Consider the following 14,061-nt stretch of genomic DNA (forward strand, 5'->3'; position numbering starts at 1 on the left):
GGCGTCCAACAAATAGGGGCAACAATTGCCCAACGTACAATACGAATATTTAGTGCACCTGGGATTCCTATTCGAAAGCGCGACAAAAATTCCAGAAGAATGTCCCTGACCGTTTTCACGGTTCTTCTTGTCAAGACCAAGAATGGAGACTCGATTGTTCGCGAGGTGGAGTAAAACGGGTGACGGAATGAAAGGATTAAAAGTGAGCTGCAGATTATTTTTAGCAAATTCCAGAATCCAGCGACAATAAACATGCTTCCGAGTGTTTTCATTGAGTCGGACTGTATCTGGCGATGGTGTATGCTGATTGCTATTTTTTTTTCTACCTCTCCCCTTCTGACGTCTACATCGTCCCATGACAGTGACGATACTGGTTGGTTATGTTCGCGTGGGCGTCAGTGGGTGTCAGTGGGTGCCCGAGGAATCAATCCTGGAATAATGAGGGAGGGGTGCGGGGGACTCCTGGATCGTTCTTCAACCTTTGAAAGGAGCTGTAGAACCGAGTTTTGTCTAAAGTTGCGTAAGCGAATAAAAGCAGGAGTAAAACGGAGGAGCCAAGAGGATCCAGAATAAATAATCTCAGGAACGTATTGAAATAGTCGTACCGGAAGTCCCCCTGTATCATTCGCAAAAATAGATGTCATAGGTATTTTAGTTTTGGCACAGTCTGTACGTCGATTGGGTTGCTAGATACGCATACGTCCTGGTCACACTTTGAGTTCAGCCCAATTCGGAATTCGTAGGTCGTCTCCTAGAAGAAGGTGCAGCTACAGGGTCAAAGAGTAACTGACAGGGTGCAAGCGGGAACGTCGGAGGAAAAACAAATGATGACTGATTTCTCAATTTCGTCCTCGCGCACCTATCGTCCCTCCATCCGATCCATTAGACGGACTATTTTTGTCCAGCCGTTAAAGTTTAAGTTTGTATCAAGTTCCATGAAAGTGCTTGTAATGTGATGCTGGTTGACCCTGACCTAGCCTTCCCCGTGTTAATGTCGTAAAAGGGTATGTACATAGAATACATGTATACAGGTGTATCCTATACGCTATAGGATATACCCAGGTCCACCACGAGCAGAAGCATATGTGGGGTTCACATAATGATCGCGATCCCTTTGCGCTATATATATTTCTATTGCGGCTCTCTACCAGTTAGATATACCCAGAACGATGCGTCACGTGTCATCGAGCAGCTCAGTTCAGTATGCCGGCGTGAGGCGATATTCGAAGCTGAAAAATATTGATAAACCAAATTGTCAGTCGATGGGAAACGTAATTAGGAGAAAATGTATGTGGAGATGCGGGGAAAGAAAAAAAAATAGGGTCATACCGATAAAAGCTGACGTAACCGGTTGCAGGCAGAGGAGTCGAGTTCCTCGTAAGACGCGCCTGGAATCCGCGTTGATTTAACGTCCGAGTCAATTTTAGAACGGCAGCGGGTAGAGAAGGTAGCCAGTGGAAGAAAGGGAAAAGCCAAAGAAAAGACAGAAATAAAAGTAGAGGATGGTCTCCTTCGGCGTGCACATTGCACCTTGACAGTGAACGACAAGTCGGTTAAAGCCGCGCGCGCGGTCGGGATTACTCGGGCGAATTTCTAATGCACGAATCGAGCTGAGACTCGCGGTGCGAGCTGCTCTCGTGATCCGGCTATTTTATTGTCAACCTCAATTGAATGTCCGTCGGGCAGAGTTACCAATCTGAAAACATGAGTCACTCGAAACTGGAGCGTCAAGGCCAGCAGGATTGTCTTTGAGGTATAATAAGACAAGTCCTTAGAAATTCAAATGCTGCCATAGGTCTCTATGGCAGAGAGGCTCTTGGTTATGTTGTGGCGCGTCGCAATGCTAAGTCACAGAATCATCTGACAATGGAAATGGCAGGTAAACAAATCATCGTTCAACATAAACCAACGAGTACGAGAGACTCACCTCTTGAGACTGGCGTGTTTGGCCCCGTTCAAGATTTTATGTTTCTTTTCGCTTCCCACGGTGCTGGCGTCGCTGCCGATGCTATAGAGACTGTCGTCCTTGACGACCCTCGAGGACGAGTGGAGGGTCGACTTCCTAGTCGCCGTCGTGCCGTTGTACTTCGGACTCTCGACCAGGCTGCCATTTTGATTTTGAAGTTCAACGTGATCCCGGGAATCGTCGATCCGCGATGCTATCGTCCCGATCATCGCTTTGCTCGACTCGACGATCTTCGTCGGCGAGGAGGCTTGCACCAGGACGCTCCTCTGACTGGACAGCTTCTCCAGGTGGTAATTCGGATTGTTGTTCCCTGGAGGAGGCTTGTCATCGGTCGGTAACATGTACGAGAGCATTTTCGTATTTTCCTTCACCTGCGGCCGAGAACAAAGGAGAATATTTTTTTAAGCACCGACCGTGAATAACGGACCAGTAATTTCTCGTAGAAATAACGATGACGGCGCATGACGTCACGTGACAGGCCGAACAAAGAATTTTGGAATTTCTGAGAAAAAAAAACCGCTCGAAAAATAATTTTTATGAATGAAAAGTAAGTGAGGTCAGGTGCCTTTGGTCTCTGAGTGTCTGGAAGTCTCGGACGGGAATGTCGATAGATCGTGAAGGATCGATCGAGTATCAATATCTTATATTCTTCTCTGCGGTACGATTTTACTCCTGGGGTACCAAGATACCCCGGCACCGTTAACTTCCGCGTCGTCCAGCGAAAGCAACACGGGACTGTATACTATATAGATTACAGAGTGTCTCGAGTCTGATAATACATTCATAATGTGTATATATATATATATATATTATTGTGAATGCGCTAGGGAAACTGATAAAAGCACACTGTTCCTTTATTAGTTTGTCGATAAGCAGAACTTGGAGAGTACCACTACTGTACGGACGAAATAAATCATTCGCAGGATGGGATGAATAATTGAGATTACTTTTATTAAACTTCATTGTTTCCTATGGCGACTGTAGACCACGTGCGCGTTATCGAAATGTCATTCCTATCGCAAGTTTGTAATTACATTGATGACATTATTACTTGGCACGTCTATACGTGTAGCATAGCGCCGAACGCGAAACAAATGGGAAATCAATTATCTGTCACTACCGTGTAGTGCGATTGTGTAGAACGTAGTGCGATGATTAGAAAAAAAAACATAATAGAATAAAAATAATTAAACACTAACGGTCAGCAGTCAGTAATAAATTCGTTACTATTAATGACCGACGATGACAGTAGAACGTAGTTGAAACTGATCTCAGATCAATTCTATGGGCACTCTTGGCGTCATTAAAACTACGAAGGATCCTAATAAAGAGAGGGAGAAAGAGAGTATAACAAATTGAAAAGTACTACAAAAAAAAACCAGTCATCTATCAGCCAATAGATCCATCACATAGTGAATATGATCCAGTGTAGCTTTATTGGTTAAAGAAAAACAAAAAGTGAACTCATCAGGTAAATAACTGCTCGCGAGTATCAGAACTGTCAGACGTAACTGTTTGTCTAAAGTTCCTAAATTGTCACGCGAGCCACGAGCATCAATCGTCACGACTCACCATTTTCTTTAAATTGGCCACGAGAGAGACGCATCAGTTCCAAATTGTCATATCGGTGTAACTTGTTTTTCAGGAATCCTTTCCATAAGCACAGCACAGACGCATCCGACAAAGGCACTTGCGTAACGAACGTCCGAACGAACGTCTTTTCGAGACACGTTAACTCAATCGACAAAAAGAAACGTATGACAACTGCCGAGTTTTAAAATCGTCGAAAAAGTTCACGTTAAGTCCACCGAACGTCGCATAGTCGAATTTAAATCGCGCGTAGTTGACAGATGTCGTTGCGTGCGTCGCGTCCGTAACTACAGTTGACACTGGATGCTCTTGCGAAGACGAGCCACGGTCACGACGTAGACGACGGGAACGACCGGGAGGACGAATAGAAGGAGCGTTCACCAGGAGAACGTCGAGTGGCAACTGGCGGCGACCGCTGCGCGGGCAACCGCGACGCAAAACAGACCCAAAGGTTACGAATGGCCGGCCGGCCTGTCTATACCTACGCTTGTATACCTATATACAGCTATATACCTACTCCGCGCTACACTACGTAGCAGCACTACATCGAGCTACGGCCACGGCTACGACACTGCGACGTCGCTCAGGACGTCAGGATTTGGACTGGCTGCTTTGTTAAGGTTAATTGTACAATAGAGCATCGTCTACTTGTAGATACGTACGCGTGCTATAAAACTAATACAGGAATAACTTGTATTAGTCGCGCGTAGAAGAAACTTTAAAAAAAGAATCGTGCAATTGACATAACAATGATTCATCCAGTATATACTTGACGAAAAATCGAAGAGTTTCGCGGAATTGAATTTCTTGCCGCTGACAACTGCTGTGTCAGTACATTGTACGTGTCTGTGTAGCATAAAAGCAGTTGGTCACGAATTACGGCCTGTAAGCTCGATAGTCACGTTCGAAACTCTCAAAGTGAATGAGTTTATTAATCGGTGCCTCGACTATTGCTGTGGTTCACACGGTACAGCCACACGCGGGGACATTCTCGCGCATTAACTGTCGACATGCACGAAATTTCTAATGCGTGTATCGGAATCGTTCAGTTCAGAAGAAATGCAAGCTGGTACATAGAAGAGCTTGGAAGCTCGTAATTCCTGTGCTTATTCTACTGGATAGTGGTTTTATGGGTATTGAGAGTATACGAAAGATAAAAATGAGAGAGGATGCGCGCGCACGTATGCAGCCTGTAGGCAGGTATGAACGAAACACGTGTGCTCAAGAAAAGATCCGTCGTGAAGTTAGCAACCGTTGACTTTTCAAACGAACGAACTTCACAGTCGTACCTCGTCCCTTCGACCCTTTGACTCACCCTGTTCAAGAAGAATAATGTAAGCGTGCAGAGTCTCGTGGCCTCGGCCCTGGAACTTCATCGGGAAGCGCTGAAACAGGAAGCGGGACACAGTTCAGTACAGGTTAGTATAACCAATCCCAGTCATTGTAACAGAGAAGAGATTAGACCTTAAGGTAGATGCGAAATGTAGGTCTCGCTCGGTAAAGGCTTCTTTTCTCTGGTGTTCACGGGGCGGAGGGAACTGTGTGGCTAAGGTAGATTGGATGTTTCAGAAAGAAGAAGAAGAAGGAAAGAAGACGAAGAAGAAAAGAAGAAGGGATAATGATAAGAGACTCGCAGTTTGTAGCGAGTTAGCGAACGACTCTGTAATGTCTGGGATCCCGGCGGGGATGCGTTTCAAAAGAAACCTGGCTACCACGGGTCTCTTCATCCAACGTTAGCCACGTGAATAGCTGCTTTTGCAGACGTGTAATACGAGGCTGGCCTATCTTCAGCCGAGAGAACGTCAGTCTTGAAAACTCTCAAGAGTTCATTTTTCACCTGAGTCGACTTTTTCCTGGCATGAAAGGAAGATCGAATGGAACAATCACGCAGCAGCGTGTAAACGCACACGCAATATTCATAAGCATGTGATACGGGGTGCCGTGTATATAGAGAAAAGGAAAATCAGTCTATATAAGAGGGAAGCGGTGGAATGTGCGGCCGGTAGGTAAATAATACAAACACGACGTATATACGTATAAAAGAGAAGTGATAGTTAAAAAAAAGAATACAATTGCAGCAGCTGCATGCAGTTGATAGGACGCAGTTAAATCAACATACGAATATACATATATTGACTCGACTTAATGAACTAGCTAACTTTGTGTCTTGGTACGATCGCGAATGCCCACTGTGTCCAGCCTCGGTGCACTCAATTATTGCGCAACGATGCAATGCGCTCGAGTGCACTGGAGCACTAAATTGATAAATTTGCCTACCCCGCCGACCTTGCACGCTCTCTCATCCCTCTTGCGCCTATGCACTCGACAGTGAATAGCGTTCCCGTTGCACTGGGCGCATCCGCACGTGATCCAAGACTTGCCATACAGTATAGTTGATTATTAAAAAGAGTAATAGGACATTAAAAGGGTTCAAGCTGCAGCAAGTCGTTCGGCTGGAGTCTGAGTCATCAATGAGTTTCCATTGATCGATCTGCTCAAGGAACGATCCCCCCACTGAGGTAGCCGATTGCGTATTCACAGTTTCAAGAGAACGGCCACATCCCGCGATCGTCACTCTGTCTACCGCCGTACGATTCTTGAGATCTGGCAAGAAGTCCCTTTATATTTTTGTATGCTCCTACTTGATTCGCACGCTCACGCACTCTAGCGCCATCTCTCTCCGACTCCCGGAAACTCGCGTCTCTTCCTCCTCGCCACTCGACCGCTTGTTGTTTGCCGCGTAGCAAGCAAAACACGTCCGTAAGCACAGCGGAGACGCAGCGCCCGAAGTGGATGAAATCATCAGTCGGGGTATGACGTAATGTCCAAATGACGAAAAATTTCTACGGGAGCAACAAGGTCTCTGCTAGTTACATACATTTCTTTCTTTGCGTACCTCTTTTTCTTTTTTACGTTCTCTTACCAAACTACCAGAAATCTGTTCTAACGCCTTTCCTTTGACTAGGGATGGACGAGGGGTCCGCGGCAGGGGATAAGAATTAATGTTAGACAATTCGTATAATTGCACAAGTCGTTACACAAGTGAAAAAAGAAACTCAAAAAAAGTTGCACCGCTGACTCAGTACGCTTGAGGCATTTAATGGAGATCTCGTTTCGTTGCTAGATTCAGGCGGCTGCCGAATCACCTTTACCTGCTGCCGTCGGTAAATGTCAAGCGACTGACAGGTACAGTAGATCCCAGGGGGTAAAAGAAAAAGAAATTACGAGGATATTTTTTTAAAAATATTTTTCATACTTCCCCTCTTTTCTCGGAACCTCGTCAATTTTCAAAAATAACCTAAAACCTTCATAGTGTCCTATATCCTGAGACCTGACACAGACTGTCAATAGGCTGAACACTCTTCCTTCGCTTCCGGCAAAGGTTAACCAACCACTCTGTTGAGACTTCCGGTTGTCGTGAGATCGCTACGTCGTGACTTCCTGTTAACTGTCGATCGTGCTACGTGAACGTCTCGATTAGGAATCGTTTATCTAAGAAAGAGCCAGAGGAAATCTACGTCCACTCTCCCAGTGAACATAACAGTACCAACATAACCACGTGCGCCCTTTCGTGCCACCAGTGCCCTTATAACGTTACAGCGTAGCCCATACAACAGGAACCACTTTATTACTTCTAATTCTAATTCTAATTCATCCGTTCGGCATTCACTCTCGCACAGAATAATTCCTCCGAAATGTCAAACGTAATGTCATGCGCGCCGTAAGCCGTTACCATTAATTCCGGCTACGAGATTCACGTGCGGCGCGACGTGTGCGAAGCGTTGCGAAAGTAAAGAAGCGGCCACACGTGGGCGACCCATCTGCTCAAATATTGTATTTAAATGGGCTGCGTGTATGAATATTTATTCTACGTGGGTCTTGTGGCGAGAAAAGGCCACGTTGACTCTCTACACCGTTCGAGTACTCCTCTCCAAGCTCCTCAGATCCTCGAAACTGAGTCCTTGGCCGGCTCTTTTCTATCCTTGGCAAACGGGCACGCGTGCCCGGTGTTGAAGAGTGAACGGGGACTTTTGACAAATTCTATACTCGCCAACGAATTCCAGTCCAATTCTTCCGTTTCGAGATCCACAGGCACTCGGGGCTCGAGTATCGCCGTAAAGACTATATGTATACTCCGTACTCGATAACAGACGAAATAAATCGGCGGATGAGCGACGGTTTGGGGTCGCTCGGCGCAATTTATCGCGTTTACAGCCGATTCGAGTGGCTCTCTCGAAATAGAGTTCTCCCGTTCTAGTGTTACCTGCACTGCGATTCGCTTCTCTCTCTCTCTCGCGCTCAGTGACACAGTCACTTTCTCTCTCTCTCTCTCAATCTCCGTAATTCTCTCTCGCGCCTCCAACACTGCTCAAGGCTGACTTTTCCGACGGTGCAACCGACTGTCGCTATGGGTTGCATAATAGGACGACCGATTCACGGTTCTTCTCCTGCTGCCACGCCGTTGCTGCTCGCGGAACGAAAGAACGCTTTACAGAGGAACGATTCCGGAGACGGGAAATCCGCCACGCTTTGACCGTAACCAATTCCGCGTGGCTTCACGGCGGCCCTTTCTTGCAACCGTCGGATCGTCCTACGCCGATTTTCACTAGCCCTGTTCGACATGCCCTCGTTATCACCAGAAACCAGGTAAACGATCCTGGAAGACTCAAAAACCCCAATCGGTAATAACCGATCTTCGTGGTTCACCAAGATAACGATCAGGACTTCGAATTGATCTAGGATCACCCAGTACAGCTCAATCGTCCAGGTACCCCCAGGGCGTCCCATAGGAAGTCGTCGCTCACGACGCTGTAATGATCGGTAACCAGGTAGGGGTTCCGTCCTGGACATTAAGGTAACTGTAGCACCGCAGACCGTAACGCGATCCGTTCAGATTATGTACGGAGGACAAGATGGCGGCCATATTGCATCATGGTAAAAAAGCAAGTCGTCGTTATTATTAGATACCCGATATATTACCGGTACGGTTTGATCGGCCGATTTTACCTCCCGAGAGGGTGTCTCTCCTCTCTCGCCACGTTCGTATCATTTGATCGCTCGACGAGGAACGAAGCCAGAAGTCATCATCCCCGCCGCCGCTTTGGGTCCACTATGGAACTGAGACGGCTCGGCTCTTTAGGTGCATCGACCTTGCCGGTCCATCCGACTTGACTGAATGCATTTGCCGGAACCTATATAGATTACTAATTGTTCAATCAGCGGATCGTTGGGAGTCTCGCCAATTCGCTCGATGGATATATCCTTCTTGGAAGACATCAATAAAAAGTTCTTACTGCCTGAGAATACTCCGGTAATGGAGTACCGAGCAGATAACTTTCTATTTGGATCCTGTAGACTGGTCCGTAGGACCTGAGTATACAGGGTCGTTCACTGGTACACGTATTATACATCTACGGTACGGAGACATCGGTTGGAACGTGACAGCCGTCATCTAATGACGTCTATACTGTACTTATATGTTTTTCTTTGACTCAATTCTCGGGAATTGGTACAGGTCCAAGACTGTCGCATTAGCAGCTGTGCAATCTCACTGGGTCAAACTCCAACTGAATTGCCCGGTACAGGGATGCTGAATATTAAAAAGTATAACATCCGGTTTTTTCAAAGGGTAAACGATTTGTAAGTCAACAAACGGTTGTTTCTGGTACCACTCGGTATGCAGCTCGACTACTGAACTCGTTGCAATTGAATTTCCTACGCAGTGGTTCTCAGCGGACGACGGAGAGCTCAAAATTAATATACGAATGATAAAAGAGCTCTCTCGCGTGTCTCTCGATGCTGAACGAGGCAGGTGTGACAGCAAAATTCAAATGACAAACCCTTGTTTAACTGGTATCTTTGTAATTGGCCCGCTGCCCGTGATAGCAACCGGCAATGGGAATAAATAACAGTTACGTTTATCGCGGAGTCCATATTTATTAAAATCCTAAGGGTGCGGAGTACACGCAAGCGCCAGACTCACCCTTCGTAAGCGCACGCATACAGCAATCGGAGGGTAGTCGATACACAATGGGGCTCGTTCGTAAGGGATCGAGCTTCCCCATTTACATTTAATCCCATCGGCAGAGACGCTGGCTCAGCTGGGAGCCATCGGAGAGCACGAGGTAGGACCCAGTTGCTATGATGAACCTGTACGGATTCTGGCAGCTGGTTGGGTGCCAGACAATATGTGGGCCGACGCTGTCTCTTGGCATTATCACCCGGAAGAGAGAGAGAGAGAGAGAGAGAGAGAGAAATCATACAGGAGCAATCGACCGGTACTCCAGGCACCTACGGCTCACCGGTCCTGACCAGGTTCCACGCTCAGCCAAGAGAGGGACGTATATTACGCTTCTTGGAAACAGGATTTTAATCTGCACGTGATATCCCTGACCTTGAGAGTTTCGACTAGAGAAATAAAAATTTCCCACGCCTCGTTAGGCGCGCGTGGGTTGTTTGTTTAATGAAGAAATAGTCAACGATAAAACAAGCCAGTCGAATCACGTGCTCGAATCGACGAGAGGCTCAAGTGCGATTCTTGTGGGACGCATGGGTATACTTGTGTACGAACCTTCAAGTGCATAGGTATATACTCGGCTGGTTATGCATCGTGCTTATCCTATGCAGAGACGCGAGCATCGATAGCACTAGGAATGTCGAGAGATTCTAATTTATATTCGACCTGGTATTTCTCATAGGTGTTACGTGTGGAGGGACCTTTATGACGCAAAGTACACGCGGCTCAAACGATTCTGACGCATAAGAAACGTGGCTTGAGGAGAAGGCTTCCCCCACTCAGCATGCTCTTCAGTCCTACGTTATACATATACTGCGCGTCGTGGATGCGCATAGAATCAGCATAGAATAACTTAGGACCGAAGAGTGTGCCGAGTGGGGGAAGCCTTCTCCTCAAGCCACGTTTCTTATGCGTCAGAATCGTTTGAGCCGGGTGTACACGTGCACTCGGAATGCTCGTGAAATTGGTGGGCGGTTGGAGTCAAGTGGCAGAATTGAACGGGTCAAATGCAACGACGATGCGCCAACCTAGAGAGATAATCTAATGGAGCTCGGGCGCTTCCGGTATTACACCAAAAAAGAAGTTCCTTCTAGTCGCGCGCTATAATTCCTGGATTGCGTAATATCCGTTACCATTGTAAAGTGCATAACTACGGACTCTCGTGTACGATTACGACCGTGAAATTGGCTCTTAGCTGGAGAGTGCGGTGCGCCGAATGTCCTTTGTCCTGGCAATCGGAAACGGGAGGAGTGTGGACGGCGAATAAGGGTCGCGAATCTGGTGGAACAGTCTATAGGATGGTTGGCTACTATAAGTGAGTCACCCGGTAGAACGACACGGCGAACGAGAATAATTACAAAGTAACTATCCCAGGCTTATTAGGCGTGTCTCATGTGCGCCATATGGCGCCGTTACAAAAGTCTTCGTTTCCAGGGGATTGGAGTCACGGTGGTTGAACATTGGCACCCCCCACGCAACAAGGGTCGTTGTTTCCCTCGCCGAATGTCCTGTGTATGCAGCCAGCGCGGTGTTTGGTCGATTTGAGGCTTTTTTTAGAAAATAAAGATCCTCGCGTGGCTCGCGGAACGTTAATGCGACGCGAGGCGTCCCGACGCTCCACGAAACCCGTTAATTGACGTGGAACTACTGAATAGGCGAAATTTTACGCGATTATATTACGGTAGGGGTTGATTTTACTTCTTTCCGAGAAGTCGTGTCTTTTCGTAAATCATACAGAGGGGTGGTATGTATTGTCCACTACCCTAGGTCCATGGAGTTTTCCGATTTCATACAAATCCCTTACACGATTTCATGGACCGGGATGCTGTGGACAGAAATTGTTACAGAGGTGGTATCACTCCTCGACCTGTCAAATGGCAGCCTCATAATTCGTGAGGCTGTCGGAGACACGAGGTGCCTCCGAAATAGCACGGAATCTGCCAGTTCGCAAGGGATGCTGTGAAATTCTTTACGGGGGTGGCTGCGTGTACTCGCGGCTGGTTTACTTCCTGGACGTTGCATGCTGGACGCATTTCGATTTACGACTGACGCCGAAGACGGCACATGCACTACTTTCTCTCTCTCTCTCACTCCCCCCCCCCTCTCTCTCTCTCTCCCTCTCTCTCTCTCTCTCTCTCTCTCTCTCTCTCTCTCTCTCTCTCTCTCTCTCTCTCTCTTGACCCCGCTGTATAATTTCGCCAGACTTCTAGGGAAGCCGTGGCCACTGCTAACTACTAAGGTGATGCTGAGTTATTTTGATCCTGTTGGTACGCTGGGTCACTGTACCAAGACAATTTCCTGAACGCGCGGAGCGTCGTGAGGCGTCGTGAGGCGTCGCGAGGCGTCGCGAGGCGTCGCTCGCTAACCGATTTAGAGAGGTGAGACTGAAGAGACGCGCGACGACTGCTTGAAACAACGAAAGGAAGACGAAACGTCAAAAGAGATGGAAAAAGACAGTTCCGAGTGTTGACGCAGGTCATGGTTCGGACATGCGATACCAACGTGAAAGAAATTCTCTATGAATTTCAACGTCCTTGTAAATTTACAGTAAAAATTATGACGCATCGATGACACCGAAGATCCGATCCGCATCCGCGGTTTGTTTTCTATTGTGGTTATTAGGGCGTGCTGGTTCTATCGGTGTTTCGCGTTACAAAGGTCAACCGGTCGTTTATCCGGTACGTGGCTACGTTCACGTCTATTCGGCACATGAGAATACACGCACGTGTCTGTCAGGGTCTCGCGAGTCGATTGTAAGTCGATTGGCAGCACTTTGCGAAAGTCGTTATCTGTACACCGTACAGGTACCTAACTTCAGATTGACTCAAGGCTGCACGCAAAGAAAATAAAAAACAATTGTTCATCGATTTTACATCGAGACACCCGTTACATTGCAGGCGACATGCCGCTGCATTTCGCGTCGGCAACGCCAGACGGAAAACTTACGGAGCCAGCAGGGATTCACCTGAGATTTAAAGTTCAGACGGTGATTAAATTTGATCTAATTACTGCAACTCCAAGCTTAGGACTAATCAGAATTATTATTATCATTTAATCGAAATGCAGAGGCTTATAAAAAAAAAAACGTATGAATTAATAATTAAAAAAAAAAAAAGGTCTAACCAAAGGACCATCGGGATGACAAGAATGATAAATCGAAGGGGTTAACCATCCTTTCCGTCTTTCCTATGATTAACGCGGAGCCGCGATATCAGCATGAATCTTGCTTCGTCACGGTTTATCTGGGATCCTCGTGATGCTCTCGAAGATATTCAGGATGGACCAACCGAAGACAAGCGAAGCGAAGGCAAGAGAATAACGCCGCGAAGGTGTTTGTGGGTAATTTCCTTTTCCAGGTTGCGCGGCCAGTGACGCGTGTCTGCACGCATGCACGTCGAGCCAGCTGATCGGTCATGCGCGTCGGTTCGATAAATCCGCGCAAGAGATTATTACAGGACGAGGATGGCCGGTGGGGGAATGAGGGGGGAGGTAAAGGGGAGGACAGTAGCCGATATTCCAAGAGAGCAATGAAAATACGATAAAAGGACGAAATTAAGATAGAGAAGAGAAGGTTGAAAGTAAATAAATAAAATGAGAACGTAACGAGAGCCAAAGTGCGAGTCGAGGCTCGAGGATGCGTTAATTAACGAAAGGTCTCCCCTCTGTCGACTCCCGAGGGATGCCAATACGTCGATAGGCAGAAGAGACAGGATGGGCTGGTCTCATTGAATTTGAGACGCTTTCAAAGCTCCGGCACCCTCGCGCCGCCTAGCCGCGTCTGGCGCTCGCATTGTCGGGGGCTCATCGGCCCGTGAAACCTCGGCAGTTCAATCGGCCATCGGCCAGCCTCTCATTGTCACTGCCAGTTAAAAATAAAGGCCGAGCCCACGCGGCGTAACGTCCGAATCTCAGGTGCGGCGCTCGGCTGTCCCTTTAAAACCAGCCTGACCCAGCGGCGTCTCGCGGGCACAATCGGCAGGCTCCCCTTATAAATACAGGAAGCAGAGTTCGTCCCTTTGTCGGCATAGGGGGAACGTCCGAGCAAGAGCCGGGGGAAGCCCAAAATTGTTCATTGAGGAAGCTCCGTGGGTCAAGCGTTAAAGGGACGTTTAGTCTGCACCCTCGCTGGAATTCGTGGGTTAGAGGGGGGAATCGGAGAAAAGTACAGTGGCGGTAAGGACCTTGGTAGTCGGGATACTTGGCGAAGAAGGGCGAGGGTGCAGAACGAGAGGGTGGTACCCGGGGCTGATGCGCTGACTGGCTTTATTGGGGGAGGTTAGGCGGCGCAAGGGTAGCCAACTTTCGTAGGTGGGTACAGGGGTACATTCTGCCGGCAGGAGGGTGCGTGGAAACGCAGCCCTGTACGAGCGACGCGACGCCGCGCGGAATCGCGTCGCGACGGACGCTTCGACAGCGGTGGAAGTGGCTGCTCCACGGGAAATCGATTCGGCGCATGCGCGATGCTTGCTTTTTACGTTTACACCCCCCC

At 47.8% G+C, this 14,061-nt stretch overlaps 1 protein-coding gene across 4 annotated transcripts in view; it reads right to left on the reverse strand.

The window, feature by feature from the left end:
- The window catches only part of LOC107273408, a 42,098-nt gene that overhangs the window by 21,705 nt on the left and 6,332 nt on the right, over nucleotides 1-14,061 (reverse strand). Inside the window, exons 1-3 of one of the 4 annotated variants that reach the window (XM_025090723.1) lie at nucleotides 5,021-5,038; nucleotides 4,872-4,941; nucleotides 1,928-2,337 (exon numbers count right to left, since the gene is read on the reverse strand). In XM_025090723.1, the coding sequence (XP_024946491.1) occupies nucleotides 1,928-2,319 (392 nt within the window). In that variant the 5' untranslated portion in view covers nucleotides 2,320-2,337; nucleotides 4,872-4,941; nucleotides 5,021-5,038. Of the gene's footprint in view, nucleotides 1-1,927; nucleotides 2,338-3,538; nucleotides 3,933-4,871; nucleotides 4,942-5,020; nucleotides 5,039-14,061 lie in introns of those variants that run through there. The other 3 variants (XM_015751572.2, XM_015751571.2, XM_025090724.1) reach the window with 3 other exon arrangements.

This window comes from Cephus cinctus, unplaced genomic scaffold, assembly GCF_000341935.2.
Source record: "Cephus cinctus unplaced genomic scaffold, Ccin1 Ccin1_scaffold1588, whole genome shotgun sequence".
NCBI classification, from domain to species: Eukaryota; Metazoa; Arthropoda; class Insecta; order Hymenoptera; family Cephidae; genus Cephus; species Cephus cinctus.